This window comes from Erigeron canadensis, chromosome 3 (genome assembly GCF_010389155.1).
Source record: "Erigeron canadensis isolate Cc75 chromosome 3, C_canadensis_v1, whole genome shotgun sequence".
Classification (NCBI taxonomy): Eukaryota; Viridiplantae; Streptophyta; class Magnoliopsida; order Asterales; family Asteraceae; genus Erigeron; species Erigeron canadensis.
Genome location: NC_057763.1, coordinates 3,906,734 through 3,928,858, shown reverse-complemented (window position 1 = coordinate 3,928,858; position 22,125 = coordinate 3,906,734). Strand labels below are relative to the sequence as shown.

The following is a 22,125-nucleotide window of genomic DNA, read 5'->3' as shown; positions in this document are numbered from 1 at the left end:
TATATTTCGTTAATTCCTAGACATAGCATATGTGGCTATAAATAGGGGCTCATTTTATCATTGTAAAACATACTTGATTGATTAAATGAAATTAATAGAGCAACCTCTATTTCTTATCCAAAAATCTTCATTTACCTTTATGTATCTTTGATCTTGGTGGTTTGAAATGATCCATTTATCTATATTTGTAGTGGTTCGTCCTTTATTAAATATAGTGGTGAGATCTTAAATATTTGATTCCTTTATCTATGTTTGTGGTGGCTAAACCTTTATCAAACATAGTGGTGTGTTAGAGTGTTTCCTTTATCCTTGATTCCGGTGGCTTATCCTTTACGAATCTTGATAGTGGATTCTTTTATCTATCATTTTATTTTATTGTCTTGTTTGTTTTTTGTTTGTTTCATAAAAATTGTAAAATACTAAAGTTAGTTTTCCGCTATCATTTATCCATGTAATATTAAGGGGAATGAACGGATGATCAGTACTCGCCTGCGTGGCGAGTTACTATTCGTCCATGTAACAGACCGTAAAATTTGCCAAATTATATCCCGTCCGATCTTTTTATTACGGGTTAATTATTGGAATTTTGCATACTTTTTTGCCTCTTGAGTTCTTAAACAATATATTGTAACTTTTTTATGCCTATATCTCATACCATTACTAGTATTTGGATTTTGTCACATCGCATCCTGTTTGAGCTTTCTATTACGAGTTACTTATTAGTTTTTTTCACATTTTTTTCCGTTTGAGTTTTCAAAACAGTATATCACAATTTTTTAATGGTCATATCCCGTAATGTTATGTACCTTATTTGGTTTTTGCACACATTCCTATATGCGGTTTCGACTGATATATTGAAAACTTTCATTCGACCTATTTCTTTGTACATATTAAATATATGTATTCCATACTATAAACTTTTAGATGCTTTTGTGGTATTGATTTAAATAAGTATCTATTTCATATGCAAAAAGTTTGAAGCTGACATATATAACTACATATCATAAGTAACAAAATGTAATCATAATATTTGAAACTTCGCAATGCTCAGACGGAAGCTAATGTGGTTTTGACATTAAATAAATATACATTTGAAAAAAGTTTATCCGTGACATAATGATTTTTAATTAGGCGGTTGGAGGTTTAACGCAAATACATAAAACAACACAACCATCTCAAAGAGAATATTAAGTCCGACAATCCGGGACTCGATATTAACTAGTTAACAATGAAATTAAACGATATTAGAAAATCTTTTAAAAACATAACTTTTTTAATAAATCAAAACTACTAACTCCATATAGTGAAATAATTTTTACTAACTTTTAAAAAATAAGCTACTTTTGTACTCCGTCATTTAAGCCTAAATATAGTGAAATATTTAAATAGATACAAGTACTTTTTACTCAAGTGGTTGAGTATATGCTTATATGGTTGAGTACCTGCCTTATGAGCAGGAGGTCTTGGGTTCACTTGCTTTATGAGCAGGAGGTCTTGGGTTCAAGATTTGGGAAGTAGATAGAAAGTCTTTCTATGAAGGCTTGGCGTGGGTATATCCAGATTCAAGTCTGAGGAGGCAGGGCCTACCCTATTAATCGTCGTGCCTTCGGGCGGATTAGTAGGGGTTTTTCCCTCATCGAGTATTTGAAATATGCAATTCTACCTCGAGAGAGCTCTCTAGCGCAGACAACATATGCTAGACCTCCCGTTGTCGAATCGCGAAACGAAGTTGTTAAACGAAATTCACCTTTTTAACAAAAAATAAATAAATAAAAAAAATTAAATAGATACAAATCTTTCATCCATATATGGGAGATGCCATTGTTTGATAGGATTTTTTGGGGACAAACATATCTAACTCAGAAGACGATCAACAAGAAATGAAGCGATCGACAGCGGAGGGGAAGAGGAGGCTGTTTGCTACCTCCCCTTTGCCGCTTATGATTTTCTCCCTTTGTCCCCCCACACTACACACACATATATAGTTGTTGATGATGATTACAACACCATCACCACCACCATCACCAACAGTACTCCTTTATAATTCTACCAAACCACAGGGACCAATATGCAATTAACAGGGGCAATGATGATATATACATTAACATTATCTGTTGATCGTCTTCTGAGTTAAAAAGATTGGGTAAAGTTTGAGATTTAACCGTATCTTGGCGGGGTAATTAATTAATTTATTATTGATTGCAGCCATGGCGGTTTTTTCCACTTTACACTAAATCTTCTTTACAGATCTGAGCCCTTATTTCTTATTATTATTTTTTTACAACTAAAATTATTTTTTAAAATTTGATTGAAATAGTTATTTTTAATGTCACAATTGCTGCATTTACTATTATAAGTTTTGATTATACATATCTTTTCACATGTTTTATTTTATTTTTGAATAAAGCATGTCGACTGTTTAGATAGTGTTTTGTGGTTATGGAGGCTGTATGTATTAAGAATAGACTCTGACCCGTTTAAACTGGATCATTGTATGTTTGACCCGTTTCGAATGGGTAATTGAATGAGGTTTTTGTTTTAGTTAGCTCTTTGACTCAGAGGTGCACGGCCTAACCTAGGAAAGCCCGTAACCATTTCCGATTCCTTTTCCCGTGCCATCTTCTCAATGTAAAATTTAGGAGGTTTCTTCGACCATCTCCAATATGTATATTAGGCCACCTTGCTGACGGTGGTTCATGTTTGAGCCGTTTAGAGATGAAATATAACTTAAATCAGTGTAGTTTAGTAAATGGTTTGAAAACGCCACAGCTGAGGCATTGATGATGAACTTCTTATTGTTTTAGTTAATCATTTAAAGATAAGATTAATAGCCGTATCTTGGTGTGGTAACCTTCTGCGGTTTTGTGTAGAAATCATCTGGCTTTTTTCAAACTTTAAGATGAAGGCAGCTATGCTGGTTCATCCTTAGATTTATTTTTAGCCTCATCACGTTTATCATGAAACGGCCTAAATATACACTTTGTTAGACATTTAAGTATTAATTGCAGATTACAAACTCTTAACTTGTTATGTAAATATGTAATTACTAGTTTGTCACCTTGAGTCTGCCTCAGTCAGATTTAATGGCGCTGGGGCAAATGGAAATAGTTTGGTTTTTTGATTATTTTTGTGTATGGTTCATATTTGTTGGCAAGGAAAATACGGGTTAATCTATTCTTCAAATAGAAACTAACAGCTTGAGTCCCATTGGATTTTTGCTCTGTGTTAAGTGGCTCCGTTCAGTTTTGACCTGGGTCTTGAGTAAGTCGGTTTCAGCTTGGTGGATCTGGTTATGCGACTCTGCTCTTTTATTGATTGCCAGGTCCATGTGAATATTGTTTGTGTCATGTTTTTCATTTGTGTGTCAAGTATTTAAGTATGGGGTTGTTGGCTTTTTCTGATGGGCAGTTTTTTTTATTCGCTGAGCTCAAAAGTAACATAGCTTTGGTCAAGCAGTAGTGTGTGTGTTCTATTTGTTTGTGCCCGTATAGATAATTGTTGGTGTTTTATTGCTTGTATAGTACTCGTAGTTGGCAACTCATAGGTGTCATTGATATAATTGTTTAGAAAGGTGGTCTCCAAAAAGAAACCTTGATTGTAAATAGAAGTTTTTAACTACACCATCTTTGACTTTGTATCGTATATAATAAAGTTCAACACTATGCTACATATATTTTTTAAGTACCATGGTTAACGGAGCCACACTAACGACTGTTAAACGGAGGGGTGTGTAATGAAGCAAAAAGTCACCTTAGGGCGATGTATTGATAAAATAAAAGTACAGGGGTGAAACTTGATAATATGGTATACCCCATGGGCATGTAATGAAATTAACTCTAGATACAAATTTATCTAACTCAGAAGACGATCGACACGAAATGAAGCGACAGCGGAGGGGAAGAGGAGGCTGTTTGCTACCTCCCCTTTGCCGCTTATGATTTTCTCATTTCGTTCCCCACCCACCCCCCCCACACACATATACACATTCCTCTATATACATACATACATACATACATACATACATACATACATACATACATACATACATATAGTTTTTGATGATGATTGATGTATATCCAACACCATCACCACCACCAGTAGTACTCTTTTATCATTCTACCAAACAACAGGGACAAATGTGTAATTAACAGGGCAATGATGATATACATATAATATCTGTTGATCGTCTGAGTTAAAATTGGGTGAAGTTTGCGATTTAACCGTATCTTGGCGGGGTAATCAATTTGTTATTGATTGCAGCCATGGCGGTTTTTTCCACTTTACACTAATTCTTCTTTTACAGATCTGAGCCCTTATTTCTTTTTATTATTGTTACAAGCAAAATGATTTTTAAACTTTGATTATCTGTTTTGTATTATTTGATTGAAATAGTTTTTTGAATGTCACCATTGCTGCATGCCAGCATTTACTAGCATAACTTTTGATTATACATATCTTTTCACAATTTTTATTTTATTTTTGAATAAAGCATGTCAACTGTTTAGGTAGTGTTTTGTGGTTATGGAGGCTGTATGTATTAACAATAGACTCTGACCCGTTTAGACTGGATCATTGTATGTTTGACCCGTTTCGAATGGGTAAATGAATGAGGTTTTTGTCTAAGTTAGGTCTTTGACTCAGAGGTGCACGGCCCAACCGAGGAAAACCCGTAACCATTTCCGATTCCTTTTTCCGGACCATCTCCAAGATGTAAAATTTAGGAGATTTGTTTTGACCATCTCCAAGATGTATATTAGGTCACCTTGGCGGCGTTGGTTCATGCTTGGGCTGTTAAGAAATGAATTATAACCCAAGTCAGTGTAGTTTAGTAAATGGTTTGAAAAAGCCACAACTGAGGCATTGATGATGATATTCTTGTTGTATTAGTTAATCATATAAAGATAAGATTAGTCGTATCTTGATGTGGTACTTTATGCGGTCTTGTGTAGAAATCATTTGGATTTTACAACCTTAATTGATTTTTATGATGAATGAAGCTATGCCGGTTAACCTGTTTATCCTCTTTATTTAGATTCTATTTCTGATCTGAGTCTCATCAAATTTATTATGAAACAGGCTCAATATAAACTTAGTTAGACATTCAAGTATTAATTGCAGATTACAGACGCTTAATATGTGATGTAATTACTTGTTTATCACCTTGAGTCTGCCGCTGGGGCAAATAGAAATGGTTTGGTATTTTGATTAATTTTGCGTGTGGTTCATATTTGTTGGCAAGGAAAATACGGGTGGTTGATAGAGAATCAAAGTAGATTTTTCAATAAATATGAAAATTCTATTCTTCAAATAGAAACCCATTTTTAACAGCTTGAGTCCCATTGAATTTTTGCTCTGTGTTATTGGTACTCTTGGGCTGAGTGGCGCAGAGACAAGTTTGTGTACGGGTCAGACGGAGTGGCTCTGTTCAGTTTCGACCAAGGTCTTGACCAAGTAAGTTTCACCTTGGTGGGTTTGGGTATGCGACTCTGCTCTTGTATTGATTGCTAGGTCCATGTGAATTTGTTTGTCTCATGTTTTTCATTTGTGTGTCAAGTATTTAAGTATGAGGTTGGCTTTCTTGATGGACAGTTTCTTTAATTCGCTGAGCTCAAAAGTAACATAGCTTTGGTTACCTAGTAGGGTGTGTGTGTATTATTTGCTTATGCCGGGATAGCTCATTGCTGGTGTTTTATTGCTTGTATAGTAGTTGACAAGTCATAGGTTTTATTGATTTAATTGTTTAGAAAGTTGGTCTTCAAAAATCAAGCTTGATTGTAAATAACAGTTTGGAACAATACCATCTTTGACTTTGTATCGTATAATAAAGCGTAACACTAGGCTACTTATATATTAAGTACCATGGTGTGGGTTCTATTCTGACATTGGGCTTTCCAGAGTTACATGGCGAAGCTTTTATTGTTAAAGGATGTTATATATTGTATCATAGTGTGACGTTAGAGTACAATTAGCTTACATGGGATGTGAATTACGTCTACACTGTCTTGTGCCCCTGAATATTAGTTTGACAAGCAATTGTTTTCTTGCAGAGGTTGTAAACATATAAATTTTCCCCGGGTGGATTTCAACCCATTTCTTTTCCTACATTTGACATGTTAAATACATGGAACAATATGGGCATATTTGCTAAGACGCTTTGAGGGTCTTTTATGACCTTAAAGCTCCAAGCTTTTAAAAACAAGTCTTTTTTAAACATATAGATTTGTTTCAAATGACATCTTGAAGAAAACTCTGCCCCAAAAAGCTTCTAAAAGCTTTTAAAAGTCTTTAAAATGAAAGTTTGTCAGAGAGTTTTAAAATTAAACTCCGCATCTAGCCCCAACCTCCAGCTCTAAGGTATATGTATGGGATGTTTTATGATAGTAGTATAGAGCAGACTTTGTTTACTTGCTGGGTATAGTAATGCCCTTGAACTTCTAGCTGAGATGTTTATGTGGTAAGTATTTCTGTCAATGTACCTTGTTTTTGGCTGGTTTTGGGAAACCATTTCAGTCTCTATTTTTTTTTTTTTTTTGATTGTTTATGAAGATCTTAAGTCTTAACACGCAGTACTCTTTATCTGATGGGAACTAGGGTCCTTTTAGTACAACTGTCTTAATTTGTCATTATACATGTGTAGGTGTGACTTATGCAGGTGACAAAAGGTGGGACACGTATCTGTTATCTGTTAGATGTTGAAATAGAATGGGACAGCATTTTGAAGGGAGAGGAGTATAAACGGTTGAGGTACAAGGACTGCAGTTTCTTTTGACATGGAATTTAGGGTGGTTTATTATTTGTTAGTTTTTGTATTTGAATGTACCAAAAAATTTATCTTTGCCACCGCTATAGGATTGTACCTAATGATGTAGAGGGCTTAAGAAGGAACTGGTATGTTGTAATGTTGTATGGACGGCCATAGTATTTGACAAAGCTTGAATTTCACGTTTTAATGAATTAGTTCAGTCAATAAATGAAGTGGTTGCAAGGGGGCGGGGATGTGTTAGCTAATTTGAACTGGAGATGGTGTGAGATTTTACAAGAGATTTTTTATTTCGTATCTCCAAGGTTCTTCCTATATATATTTGGCAGGTGAGTCTTTGCTACGAGAAAAAAATGACAACCTGAATAGCGAAAAACCAATAACAGGGTGGTGTTCCCGGTTATAATTCACCAATTGAAATTTAAGAGATGTAAAGCTTATGTGTTTGTTTAGATAAAGCTGGTTTTCGAAAGTGTCTTTCTAATACTTGCTGCTTATCTCATGTGTGATGGAAACATCAACTCTGGAAGAGTCCTTTTTGTACATTTGTCTTACTTTATACATATGCACATTGCTAATAGATCAATGCAGGTGACAAAAAGCTGAATGTGGAATGGTGCACTCTTTCAGGGGAAAAGTGTACAAAGGTACGGGTTGTGGTATAAGGGCTACATTGAAAGTTTTATCAATGGATACACTGTATTTTGTAACTGGCAGCATACACCCTCGATTATTTTCCAGCATTAGTAAGTTTTTGATTGTTCAACTCTGCCGTTTGCTGGGAAGCTAGATAATCGTACATTCATTATCAGTGATCTTCTTCACTAACTTCTATTAGAGTGCACCCATTGTATTAGTTTTTTTTTATTTTTTGGTTAAACAAAGTACCTGACCCGCTTTACGAGTAGCCTGGAGGCATTGCAGGTGAATCCAAGTGGCCACAAGTGGGTTTATTTTTTGCCCATAGGATTAGTGCTTTGGATGTCCAGGATTAGAGACTAAGTTTATACCATTAGGGGACCACCCTTGTGGTTCCGTGTTACTGTTTTAAATCATATATATTTTACAATATAGTTGCAAATCTGAGTATGACTGCATAGATGAGTATTGAAATATATTAATGTTTTGGAATCAAAAGGGTATTGTAAATGGGGGCTATTAAGTTATCGGATTACTTTATGGTTGGTCATTATTTACTAGGGTGTTCAAGTTCAAGTTTTTGTGCTTTCTTTTTACTCGTATCAAAAAACTATAAAAGGTTGGATAAGTCTAAAGCTACTTTGGAGATGATGTCAAACATTTGACTAGAACTTTATTTGGTAATTGGTACTAACTGCAATAGGTTTTTATATTCGGCCAGTTAGCCTTGCTTACCAAGAACATAATGAAATGCTCACTCGAGATAAATGGCTATATCAGGGTGGAGTGCCTTCGGGTATGGAGTACCCATCAGTTGTGCTGTAATAGTAGAGATTCGTGTTTCTACCTGCAACAGACGTTAAAGAAGAAGTTGCAGTTTAAGGAACTTGGTTTTGAACATTGTAAACGCCTAAAACGACGTTTGTCAATATTTGGATAGTTTTGGGAATTTATACTTGAATGTAAGTTTTGACTTGAACCAGCATTGACCAACAGTTTTATGTGCCCTTCTCTACTATTTGTAAAAATGCAACTGAAACCACTTTTCCTGTTCAACCATTGACTGATTTTGCGATTTGAGAATTGTGTTCTGGTGTAGTTTTAGCAATTAAGAATCTTATTCCGTATGCTTGCAAGTTATACTTTTGGGATATGATTGATGCTTAATGTATATTAAGCATCAAGCCCGACTGTTTACTATTAGATCAAAAAGTATAAATAAGGCTGGAAGAGCCGTCTATCAAAACATTAAACTGTGAAGCCACACATTAAAAAGCCCAAAACATTAAACTGTGATGCCACTCATTCAAATGCAACTAAAAGTTGTATTGAGCACCACAGATGGAGTACCCATGCCATGGATTAGAATAACCTTGGACATGTGATGCAAACTGCCGACAAAGAAGACAATGGTGAGACTCGTAACTATTTCTTTGTAGAGATGCTCAAAAGTTTATGGGATTGTTGTCCCAACGATAAATATTCCTCAACAATTTGGCTGGGGTATATGTAACAGATCAATGATAAATTCACAACAAATTTTTTATCATTTACAAGCATGACCTGCTTTAAGCATTTATATATTGTGCAAAAAAAAAATATCTCGATAAACATGACTGCATGAGACCTTTCTTTATCCAACTCTAAGTCATTGGTGAAGGAAAGCGCATATATCTTGAATTATCATTGCCAAAGATATTGCAATTTAAGTTTATTATCTAACCGTTTTAGTTACATTGATATCTACTATAATCACCAGGTGGTGTTTTGTAGCTTGTACAAATTTAGGAGTATCCAAAGTGGGAGAGGGTCACGTCATGGTACATTAAGCTAGGGCAAGGTTCGTGTTGGTGGGTTGAAAACTTCTGACTCACTAAATGTTTTTGGTTAAAAATTTTAACCTACCTTCTGACCCACTAAATGTTTTTGGTTGAAAACTTCTAACCCACTATATATCAATCCAATCCTAACCTACCATACTAAAAAAAAATGGGGTTGCCAGCTTGAGTCTGAGTTGGCGGTTCAAATGGGTTGATTGATTGGCCGGTTGATTTCGGGTTATATAAGTCACATGATATTTGGGGAGAAATTTAGCCATTGCGACTTTGAGTCGGGTGTTGGGCGAGAAACAATGTCGTTACTCTTCATGCTTAAGTTATCTAGGAAGAGTCGAGTCGAGTCGAGTCTTTGATTGCAATACACATCACATAATTGGCTGTAATGTACATGGCTTAACGAATCAAAATCGCAGTTTGTAAGGGAGTGATATTGCATTTGAGCTAATGAATTATCATGACGGAATGAAGAAAACCCCCAAGTGTGATTTTAAGCATAATAATTGACCAAAACACAAACTCAAACTCGAGTATCTTGCTAAAAGCTAGGATGGATCTCAACCTCAAGCTAAAGTCCACTTATGACAAGTAGTGAAAGTGGAAGGACAAAAAAGAATTTGTAAGGAAAACCCATCTACATAAAACCAGTGCTCACCACAAAGCTAGGGTTTGGGGCAAAGCAAAAGCTCAGACAACAAAAGAAAAGAGGGGAGAGAGGGAAGAGGATGTTTTTAAAGGGTTGTTCACCCCCTTCTCTTTCCAATGGATTTTCCCCCAAATTTCAACAACAACCCTTTTGTTGGATTTACTCATTTTCCATACATAAATAAAAAGAGTTAATTTCTGTTCTGTTTAATTTCTTTTCTTTTCTTTTCTTTTCTTTTATGGAAACGGTGTAAGAATAATACTCCGTATTATTTTAGTAGATACTACACTTAAAGGATTGCCAGTATTATTAAATACTCCCTCGTTCTCATTTTTAATAAAGGCAATGATGATTAAATGATATTGTTGTCTGAGTAATTAAATCGGACAAAGTTTGAGACTTAACGTATCTTGGCAGGGTAATTTTCCGGAAGGTTTCAATGGTGGGAAATCGATGTTCTTTCAACCCATTGAGCAACCGTGATGATTGCAGCCATGGCGCTCTGTTCCTCTTTGTTCCGATTATCAAATACATCTGAGCCTTATTTATAATTGTTAATCTATGTCTTCTGTGTTTACTAAAAGCAAGCAGGCCCGGAAAAGTAGGGATCTTGTTATGGGCACATATTAGCAATATTTGCTTGTTAAATAAACGAAAGCTATTGAACTTTTGAATCAACAATTTCTTAGAGACTTATGGAATGACACATTCAATAGATATAGGAGCTTATTTACTCGGTTTTAGACTTTATAAAGTTGCTATTTATACAGTTCATCTTACCATTAGCATGGCAATTTTAGGAATTTGAGCTGTAATAAGCAGCAGATTAAAACTTTTTTTCATGAGAAAATGCTTCATCTCAGGACAGCTTCCTGGATCATCTTGTAAAACTTGTATGCGTAATTGCGTATCTTATTTTGGTAATTTCAAAAGTAGAAACTATTAAACTAGAATGCTGATTTAAGTATACATATCTAATGCATTGTTGTTGTTGTATGTCTCTTATGTTTTATGTCAATGGTAATATAAGGTAATCTGTAAAATTCAAAAAATGTTTTATGTCAAAAACGATGTACTTGTTTATCATCGTGCTGATATGGGTTAACAATTTATCTTTCTTTAAATCACTCGCTGATCTATTAGCATTATATGTGCTTTGTAGCATTCAATGTCAAGTACTGAAATGCGTCATTGCTGAGCATTGTTCAAGCTATGTGGGAATGGAAATGAAATAATAGTTTGTTATGAAATGAATTTTCTCTTCTGGGCTAACACAACTTGTTTTTCATTCCAAGTTTCCGCCATAGTTTGGGTGTGACATTTTGATACTTTTATTCAGTGAGAGATTATCCTTTTCTGTTTTTGATTGTACTTGTGTATGGTTCGTATATGTTCGCAAGGAAAATGAGGGTTGATCTATTCTTTCAATTGAAACTCTTTTTCAGCAACTTGAGTCCCTTGGAGATTTTGCTGTGTTATTTGGTACTTTTGGGCTGAGTTGTGCAAGGACCAAAGTTCGTGTACGGATCAGATGGAGTGGCTCTATTCAATTTCGACCCTGGTCTGAGGTAAGTTAGTTTCAGCTTGGTTGGTTTAAGTATACTACTCTGATGTATTGAGTGGTAGTTTGTTTTATTTTTTTGTCTGGATTCATAATTTTTATTGCTTGTTATATATATACTTTATTGAAGAACATTCCAACTTGTTGTAACATTTTGATATGTGAAATATTCATTTTATAAGTTTAAATACTTTCATAATTTTACACATAGGTTTATGACTTGATAATTATAAGTACTCGTGTGTCATCTGTGAAATACTTTCTCAAAAGACTGCATGTTTAAATAATTGATATTTTTAGCTTTTAAGGTTAAAATTAAAATGAACAAGCAGATACAATTTTTCTTTTCATGTTACTCAGGATGACGAATCTCTTTTGCTCATGTAACATGATCTAACCGAATTATTCATGTAACTAAGTATTTGCCTTGAAAAGTATGAAAATATAGGGAGTATATTTTCTGAAGAAACAAAACTCTTAATCAGTATATCACTAAAATAGATGATGTATTTAAGTTCTTGCCCGTTCTTTCAATAGCACAACCTCCAAAAATAGAAAATATGTTGAAAGCGTAGAAAGGTAGATGATACTGTAAACATGAAAATACAAACAATAACAGTTTTATTTATTAGAATGACTAATTTCGCGAACCAATCCATCATATATACAGCATTATTGTGGTAGTTATTTTACAAGGAGACCACCATAAAAATAAAATTTACATCGGTGACATCCTTGAATCAAAGCAAGCGTACCGACACTTTATATATACAATATATATGAAGTATTATTTGAACCACCAGCAAGCCCTTCATTTATTATTCAACTTTTCCTTAGAAAACAATCCATCCATTATTATATTTGCAGGCACCTAAAAAAATAAACTTCATTGCTAGTTGCTATGTCCATCAATAAATCCATTCTTGGGGAAGTTTTGGCTCTTGATGGTCCACTGATACTGACTCGCAAGTTTGTTTTTTGTCCTTCTTAACTGTAACATACACATATGAACAACCCGGATATATATTTATATTTCAAAATCTCAAGTGGCAGGCAGGCACATACGACACATGACAATTTGTTAAGAATAATGACCACGATATATCTTATATCATATATAATATATATATATATATATATATATAGGTGTTTACTTAAATATGTATACCTTTGTGATTGTTATGCGGCTGAGGTATTTTAATTGATTGCGAAACGGACTCCATGTTGTTGAAGTGTTGTTCTAATGCTTGTAATACTCGTGTTGGGACGAGAACAGTCGAACACCCTGTGAATTTATTATATATAGAGTATATCACGTTGGTAGCATTTGAACTAAGATATATGAATGTGACGTACATGTACAGTTTATATAAAGTATCCATATATGTTACCCCCATTGAAGAAAAGCTAATGTTTGATTTCTAGTTTATATTATTCTGATATATAGACATAGATAGCATTTTGTTTGTATATAAGACAGATACAAATTAACTTCTTTTTTTTTAAAGTGAGTTTCGATTCAGATGTGTTGGAGGAAATTTTAACCAGAGATTTTTTGAACCCCCAACCCCCTCTTCATGGAAAATTCCTTTGAGATGAGAGCCCAAAAAACTCGAACCTTAAGACCTGTGGGTAAACTCACCTCCGGAACTCACATAGTGGATTTGAAAAATACCCCTAACCACTGGGGTTTAAGCAAGTGGTTATAAATTAACTTATTTTGTCCATCATATTATAATCATAATCATATACATATTTTGGGATAGATATCCATTTCGATCAGTTTCTTCATTACTTTTGGCTCTTCAATCACTATATATTACTCGTGGTTGATTAATTAGGATCAGGATGATTAATTAATGGAACAGGTATCCAAAAGTTGATGGAAAATATAACGTTATTTTTGGCCAGCTTTTTGCCAACCGAGTTTATAATATCCAAGTATAGTAATCGCCCTTTTATTAAAAGATCTAGCATGATTTATTTGATAAGAGCATTTAGCATAGTGAGAAAACGGACCGGTGGGACATAAGGCTGACAATTTTGACACAAAACCTGTTAACATGACACTTCATGACTTGTTTTTAACAGGTTTCGTGTTTTAATAGATCCGGACCTGTTAAAATTCGTGTTTTAACCAGTCCGGACCAAACATAGTTTTTAGTAGTAAATCTTTTAAAGTGACATATTTGTGCCAATAACACCTCATTTCTTTCATCATTTTATCTTGCATTAAAAAAAAACTCACCTAAAAGCTAATGAAGAAAAGTAATTTCAACAATTAAGCGACCCACTGAGTCAACCAACGAGGTACTGATAATGGTGTTACTTTTGTGATATAACCGAGGAGCAAATCCGACATCACTGAGACAAGATGCTCAAAAGAGGGTAAATGGATGGGAACTTCCAAGTCTTTCCGAGTCCCATGTACCATTTTTGGTAGTCAGAGCGCTACACTGCACTGAACTAATGCTTTGTAAAGCACCACCCCACACATGGAGCAAAAGAAATATTTTCTCTACTTGGCTTTAACAAGTTTAAATATGTGATCTTGCGGCCTTCAAATTATTGACCCATGTTATAGATTGATATTTGTAGCAATTGATCTATGTATGTATTAGTGTTTGTAAACTATTTTATGGGGTTTTTTTTTAAGACAATAATTACCTTAATATTTAGTGTTAGCAATTCCCTAGTTTATTAGGCCGGTGCTTATAGTCGTCCTAATCGAACGTCTTTGGAGCCTAAGGACGCGGACGTTTAATGGCAGCCATCTTCTTGGAGGGTGCGTCCTTCAAATATTTCTCCACCAAGAAGTTAGAGGACGATGTAAGTGTGGGGCCAGCGGTCTTTTCTTCCATTTTTTTTTTTTGCTTTGAGATACATATATAACCTGGTATAGATATATTCATATATATGTAGTTTTAGTGTGTGTGGGTATGTGTAATTTGCAGGTGAGGAAAAAGATAGAGATTTTTCATTTTTTTTTTTTTGGTTTGTAAACATATATATATGGTGTATTGGTTTGTAAACATATATATATGGTGTATATATATATATGTCAATATATGTATTCGATCTTTGTGGTTTGCAGGTGCTGAGGAAGACGCACTCACGCACATATATATATATATTATATAATAAGCAATTTTTTAGATTTTATTAATCTAAATATGTTTTTATTTATATTTTTTAGATTTTATTAATCTAAATATGTTTTTTAATATCAAAAAAATAGTTATTTTTTTAATATCAAAAAAATAGTTATTTAATTTTATGTCTAAGTAATTAAAAAATGTTAAAAGGATTGATAATGTGGTGAAGAAGTTCTGAAGAAGTTGTCTTTATAGGCAGTGTGTCCTGATGAGAGTCCTAAGAAATGTGATGCTGACGTGACAGGCAAGAAGTCCTGAGGACGACCTGCCTATAAACATAAGCCTTATGTAACCTATATTTTTGAATAATTCAAGCGAGATCAATGACGTGTGAAAGTCCACACCATGCCAAAAACTCTAACAGACAAAAACATAAATCTTTTTTATTCTTTATTACAAACACCCAAAAGATTGGTACGAAAAGAAATATCCATTTCGTTTGATTTTGACAACACAACAAATGACACCAACCGTCTATGACACTATTGATTATGAAATGGAAGGGGGATCATTGGTGTTTTTTTAAACTTTTATGTATTTTATTATTAAGTAGTATAGCTTTTTTCAAAGAAAAAGAATTAGACACTCTCGAGTTTTATTATGCATATTATTTTTTTATACTTATGTATAATTACTTTTATTATATATTTTTTGATATAACTTAATTGATACACTAGTTAATAACTTGTAACTATATTTATTGTTTGAATTTTCTTAATGTTCTTTCGTTTATACTTTTTTATATTAGGTATTCTTGTTTTATATTATTTTTTCCGTCTTAAAAAAAATTTGTTAACAACAAAAAAAAAGTTAATATAATTAATAATGCTTTTTTATGTAATAAATGTTATTGTATGATAAATTTAATAAATTGAACGGTGGTAATTCGAACTCGTGAATAATAAACCAAAAAGGTATCTCGTGAAAGTATAAATGGGAGAAAAAAAGACGAAAAAATTAATGAGATGGTGGGCAACCACAGCAAAAGCAAATTGAAAAAGAATCTTGATTGATATATAAAAGAATCTTGAATATTTTAGAATATACGTACTCAGATTCAAAGTCAATGGTAAGTATCCCACCCGCACATGGAATCCAAGGGACATCTTTCTTTCTCCCTCACCCCCTGAACAATATTTTATTCTAAAAGATTAAAAAAAATTACCTTAGTATTATATTATTCTTAATTAATTTCTATTACTAAAATATATATATTTTTTCTATCGTCACGATATCCACAAACTTTTACATCACCGTGGATGTGTTTACCAAATCATGTAATTTATCTTTTTTTAAAATACTTTGAAGTTTGAATAAAGAAATTTTGTTTTCTCACCTAATGTTGATACTGATACTAATTTTGATATGAGTTGTTTTCTCTTCTTTGAGTTTTTTATTTACGAATAACATAAGTAAATTACTTTTAAAGTAATTATTGTAGAGTATTAAAAAAGTTACTTTCATAGCACGATCAAGTATATTTTTGTTGTTATGATGATACGACTATATCTCTTGTGTTTGTTTTATTACTATAACATCATAAAATGATTACATCACATCAAAATTCAAATATCAAACATACTCCAAAACAAATATTACTTGTCACTCTAATATATGTATTTCGTCTTAAACAACTCAAACATTTGACGTCACGTAACGCATATCTTCATCCGAAAACTTTAAGATATTCTCATTCTAATGGAAATGTTTCATTACCTTTTGACGTATAATAATACATAAAGACACATAACATATTACTCGTATTATTCTAAAATATTTTCATATATTAGTTAGATAAATATTGTAATATATCATAACCAAATTAAGAGGTAAATAATTAAAGTTCTTACAAAAATAGTCTAAGAATCATCATAATCATAATTAGCATGCCACGCGGAACGAAATGAGGAAATGAGCAGAAAATAATAAATAGATTACACATATAAATCTTTATGGTATGAGGAGGATTAATTATTTTTCAATTTAAAAACAAATAACTTTAGTGACATGATATCATTTGATACATAAAATTTAAACATAATGTTTTTTGAATTTTCATAAACGACTAACAAAATCTTTATGTTTTATACTTTTATAGATACTAAAACACTTTATAACAAAATCAAAATATTGACATCGTATTGAAATTTCGTGATTACAAAATATCATGGTGATATCACGAATTCGGGAGGCGAATTTGAAATATCATGACGATATCGTTGGTTATTTTTGAAATGAGATGAAGTTTCTAGCAATTATTTGCAAGCTTACCCAATTCTGTATTCTAATTAAATTAAGCAAGTAGTAATAATTAAGGGAAATAATAATTTCTTCTTTAAAAATCCTCTTAAAATATTAAGAAGATAAATATGATATTCATTAATTTTGTTTTCCTAATCTTGTCTATTGATTTTTTCATATAAAAAGACTATTTAATTAGGAAGATTAATCGTTTCTCATAATTAAGATTAAGATATGGGTCGGGTAAAGATCAATATTCCTAAATTGTTAACTTAAAAATCTTTTTAATTAATAAGTTTATGACATGCGGAAAATAAGAAAGTGAGATTAGAAAAGAAAATTAGCGGGTTGAAGATTTTAGGAAGATTGATCAGAAGAATTATATTTAGAAAAAGAAGTTAAAATATCAAATGAGGTGACGTACGCACCAGTCTTTTTGCGGCTATGATCAGTTGCGTCTGTAGCTGAACGAGGCAAGAAAACACCGGTCCCACCCGTCACATTTCTTGAGCCCGACCCGCCTAAAAATATAGCTCTCATACCCGACCCAACCGCCACTGATCCCAATCCACCATTACAGAACCCTCCCTTTCCACCATTCACATAGTCCTTGTTACCTCTCACGTGACGATGATGATGTCTCACGTGCTGCTGCTGTGGCTGAGTCGACTCACTCATCTTCCCCTTCCTTCCCAAACCACCACCACTCTGTATTCCAGTTAATCGCGGTTGATCTTCCACCTTATACATCTACACACACAAATCATCATCCATATATACAATTATACATATATCTGTATTTATATATATATATATATAAACGCACAGAGAGAGTCCAATAATTATTGATATCAAATCTATATAACAAAGCAACAATCATAATTTAATTTAAATTTATAGATATATGTATTTATATATATATAAATCAATTGACGGTTGAAACTGTTTATATACAACTCAATAATACATACAAATACACACACATATTTGTATGTGTTGATACAGACACTTATATTTATATCTATTATCTATATGTATATGTATGTATATATAAATATTAAAAATACGCGCGAATTTACACCTGAATTGGAGGTGGCAACTGTTTATCGCCGGTATTTGATTGCTCCGACTGAAATCCGATGATCGATTTCTTCACTGTATCTGCATAGCTACGGCGCGTTTGCTTCTGATGTTTTTGATTTTCAATAGCTTCCTATATACACACACGGACATACATATAATTATATAAGTTAATAATTTCAGATATTTTTTTACTGAATTGAAATTCAAAATTCAAAATAAAGCTAGTAATTCCGATAAACCTGGAAGTTAGGTTTTGGAAAACCGTTATCCTTAGAAACCTGGATAATAACTCCGCCGTTATCTTCTTCTTCTGCTTCTTCAAGCATGTAATCCGCCATTTGTCTAGTTAACAGAGCAATAAACTCATCATTATCATCATCTTCAATTTCTTCTTTTTCTTCTTCATCGCCTTCGTTTCGATCCGTTTCGTTTGAATCAAGTTCTGATCCAAACGACGTTGTTAGAAACGAAGACGAAGAAGTCGAACTCCACGATCCGAAAAACGCGGATTCAGAACCGGAATCGATTCGATTCCGGTTCTGATTCTGATTCACAGGAATCAGGATTTCATTATTTTTGAAATCCATAGCATCCGGTGGTGATAGTGAGATATTGAAATTGAATTTAAAGGAATCTTAAGTGTAAAGTAACAAAAATCAAAATAATAATCAAAATAATTAAATTTTCGTTTAAGTGTATGTGTGTGTGTGTTTTATAGTGTGTGTGGTGGGGGTGGTGGAATACTGGAATGTGAGGGTGGGTGGGGTCAGTACCTGAAAAGGTTAAGAAGTAGAAGTTTTGAAGTTGTAATATATGCATTGATAGTTGTACAATAGGATATAATTTTGTGAAATTGAACTCACACGCCACAAGATTCAACTGCCATTTGTTGGCTGTGGACAAACATGAAGCCAGTCTCTTTCAGGAATTTAGTAATTATTTTTAGTATTTCGTACTGTTTCAGGTAAAATCATATGATTTATTTAAGGTTATAGGCAATAATGAAGTATGGAATTATTGGGGGCTAAACATGATTAGTGTAACTGAATAATTATGTTGCTTTTGAGTGATTATTAACGTAGGTAGTTGAATTAGATAAGAAATAACTAAATAAGTGGCAAAGTTGTGGATTCCTATGGTTTCGATGCTAGATAGAATTGTGATTGTAAAGAGATAAGAGATAGTGGATGACAGTCTTTGATTTGTGGTGTTGCGTCGCTTCATTTTCGATATCTCTCGAGTTATACGAAGTTAATTTCCATATTCCAGACTCGCAACAATTATTTAGACATTTTTTACCTAATACCTATCATTTTGATACAACTTGAAATTGATTAAGTTAAAAAAAAATTTAGAAAATTGAAAAAAGTAACAAGATTCTTTTTGAAAATTGAGAATTTCCTTTTACAAAAAGAATTATGTCACATTTTTCAATTTTAAATGTACATAAAATTCACTCTTAGGCTAAAAGGAATGTTATGCTACTTGCACCAACTTTTACAACAAGTAACGTGATAAATCACATAACCCATAAATTGAAAGTTCTTACATTACATAGTCATTCGAGTAGATCACTATATTACATAACTATTTTGTCATAAGTGGTTACATTCGTATATCATTATCCCATAGATTTATAATCATATAAATCTATATATGTATAATGTAAAGATTATCAGTCACCACACTCGTTGACCCGCATAGACTTGTACATGATTATCAATATAAAAAATCCTAAAAAGCTTAAATATACGTATATCATTATCCCATAGATTTATAATCATATAAATCTATATATGTATAATGTAAAGATTATCGGTCACCACACTCGTTGACCCGCATTGACTTGTACATGATTATCAATATAAAAAACCCTAAAAAGCTTAAATATACATATATAGTTACTTTTGCCGCATTGACGGTTGATTCGCCATTTAGTCTCTATGTTTTATAAAGTGTTATCACTTTGACATTGTATGCACTGGCGTATGTTGTTCAATTTTGTGTCTAATTCTTAACCTTATAGCTCAACGCAAAACCTTTTTTTTGCCATATGGCCTGGTATATTCACGTCCTAGTCAACCCTATATTTAGCTTAGTATCAAAATACACCCTCTATGGTTTTTGTTTTTGTGTTTTCTTTCTTTTTTTCGAACGACTATAGAAAATACAGTTTCCATTAGCTCTTATCTTAGACTCTAGCCTTAACTACAAGCGATCTATATATACTTCAACTTTGTAACACACAACACATAGCTACTTTTGCCTCCCATAAATCCATTACTTCACTTTTTTAGGCTCATTACCTAAATAAGTATCCTTATTAACACACTACATCGGCGCTTATAATATTTAAAAAGCAAGATGTGTCGATATTTCTTTATAAGACCTAAACCGTCTCGAATATGTGACATCCGTCAAAATTTCAGTCTATTAATTAAACGTAATTATATGTAATTTGGATTCGTTTATGCTATTTAGGGCAATTTGAGCTAAGAAAGAGCATAATTAAGTGTATGAGTATGTGTTAAGCTTTCTTATTGATTATGTGACTAACCAATCTACTAAATTAACTATCTTAACTAGTTTAAATACCTTGATGATGAGCAAATAGAAAAATAAAAAGTTCAAATTTCATGAGAAATCATAAAATGTTTATTTTTTCGCTTGAGCCTTTCTCATATGAACTTAAAACTTAAGGAAACCTAATATCTAGTATTTTAACACTTTAATATGATTTATATTTCATAAAATAACACACTTGAAAAATTGAAAAATCTAACTAATTATATAATGTATAGTAAGGAGATTAGAAAGAAATAAACTAGTTAGTTTTTACAAGGACTTTTACACCGTGTCTCACACCATCACATGCTATCATCTTTACTAGCTAATTAATCTTTATAAAACTAGTAATAAGTTATAACATATCTAGTGTATATAGGATATTTTGCTTAAACTTACTTAGGTAAAACAAGTGCCACATGAACACTTAATATTTCACCTCCATCACATTTTCACCACATCACCACCCTAGTAACTAACAGATGAATCACCCTCCCACATCACCACCACCTAAGGACATGCCATCATCACTTTCACCATTCATTTCTCAAATCTTTTAGTATAAATAGCAAGTCTTATTCTACATTCTAACTTGCTAATTCACATAATCAAATCTTTTCTTTTCAATCTCTATCATTCCTAGATATATACTTGTTCTAGTTTAAGCATATCTTTCACAACCTTTAAACATCCCAAGCTTTCAATTCAACTAATTTTGTCTTGAATTCGTTGGTTGCAATTTGTAAACACGACGTTGTTATCGGGAATTTTCTCTAGAACTTCCCAAAGTCTAGTTATAATGGCCACGTGGAGTTAGGATTATTCCATATTCTTTAAGTTTACAAGTCCAAGTTGTAGTCGATTCTCTCAAGATCTTCTTCGGAGTTCATTCCTGTATCGTTACTTTGATCTTAATTAGAATTTATAATTTTCCAAACCTGTAAGTGTTTCTATGAAACCTTCTTATTCATTGCCTTATGATTATATGATTATATGTTATGTATTGAAATGCTTGTCAACTCAATTTATACTCAAAAAATATGTATTTGCACTTAAATACGTTAAATATCGCTTTTGAGTATAAAATAAGTTGACAAACATTTCAATACATAACATATAATCATATAATCGTAAGACAATAAATAGTAAGGTTTCATAGAAACACTTACAAGTTTGAGAATTATAAATTCTAAGATAAAAGTATGATATAGGAATGAACTCCGAAGAAGATCTTGAGAGAATCGACTATAACTTGGACTTGTAAACTTGAAGAATATGGAATAATCCTAACTCCAAGTGCCCATTAAAACTAGACTTTTTGAGAAGTTCTTGAGAAAATTCCTGATAACAACGTCGTGTTTACAAATTGCAACCAACGAATTCAATACAACATTGGTTGAATTGAAAGCTTTGGATGGTAAAAGGGTTGTGAAAGATATGCTTGAACTTGAACAAGTATAGATCTTGGAATGATTGAGATTGAGAAGAGAAGGTTTGATTATGTGAATTAGCAAGTTAGAATGTAGAATAAAGCTTGCTATTTATAGGAAAAGATTTGAGAAAAGAATGGTGAAAGTGGTGGTGGTATGGCCTTATGTGGTGGTGATGTAGGAGGGTGATTCATCACTTAGTTACTAGGG

General features: G+C 32.8%; 1 protein-coding gene and 2 long non-coding RNA genes across 6 annotated transcripts; 2 read left to right on the top strand and 1 right to left on the bottom strand.

Annotated features, from left to right (window-relative positions):
• Nucleotides 1-1,829: 1,829 nt before the first annotated feature.
• Nucleotides 1,830-8,476, top strand: LOC122593855. Of its 3 annotated transcripts, none has more exons than XR_006322888.1 (3): nucleotides 1,830-2,176; nucleotides 6,638-7,506; nucleotides 8,121-8,476. It is a non-coding gene; the product is annotated as an uncharacterized LOC122593855 (long non-coding RNA). The 3 variants fall into 3 exon arrangements; XR_006322889.1 differs by lacking the exon at nucleotides 1,830-2,176 and adding an exon at nucleotides 4,710-5,451; XR_006322887.1 differs by lacking the exon at nucleotides 1,830-2,176 and having other exon boundaries at nucleotides 5,462-7,506.
• A 1,279-nt stretch (nucleotides 8,477-9,755) lies between these two features.
• Nucleotides 9,756-11,640, top strand: LOC122593938. The gene is made up of 2 exons (XR_006322900.1): nucleotides 9,756-10,069; nucleotides 10,298-11,640. It is a non-coding gene; the product is annotated as an uncharacterized LOC122593938 (long non-coding RNA).
• Nucleotides 11,641-12,045: 405 nt separating this feature from the next.
• LOC122590782 lies at nucleotides 12,046-18,580 on the bottom strand. 2 transcript variants are annotated; one of them, XM_043762954.1, is made up of 5 exons: nucleotides 18,160-18,580; nucleotides 17,919-18,050; nucleotides 17,266-17,587; nucleotides 12,610-12,726; nucleotides 12,046-12,432 (listed from the first exon to the last, which is right to left on the bottom strand). In XM_043762954.1, exons 1-5 carry the CDS (start codon nucleotides 18,505-18,507, stop codon nucleotides 12,350-12,352), a joined length of 1,002 nt encoding a protein of 333 aa, XP_043618889.1. In that variant the 5' UTR covers nucleotides 18,508-18,580; the 3' UTR covers nucleotides 12,046-12,349. The 2 variants fall into 2 exon arrangements, with proteins under 2 accessions (XP_043618889.1, XP_043618890.1); XM_043762955.1 differs by having other exon boundaries at nucleotides 18,199-18,580.
• Between the last annotated feature and the right edge of the window lie 3,545 nt (nucleotides 18,581-22,125).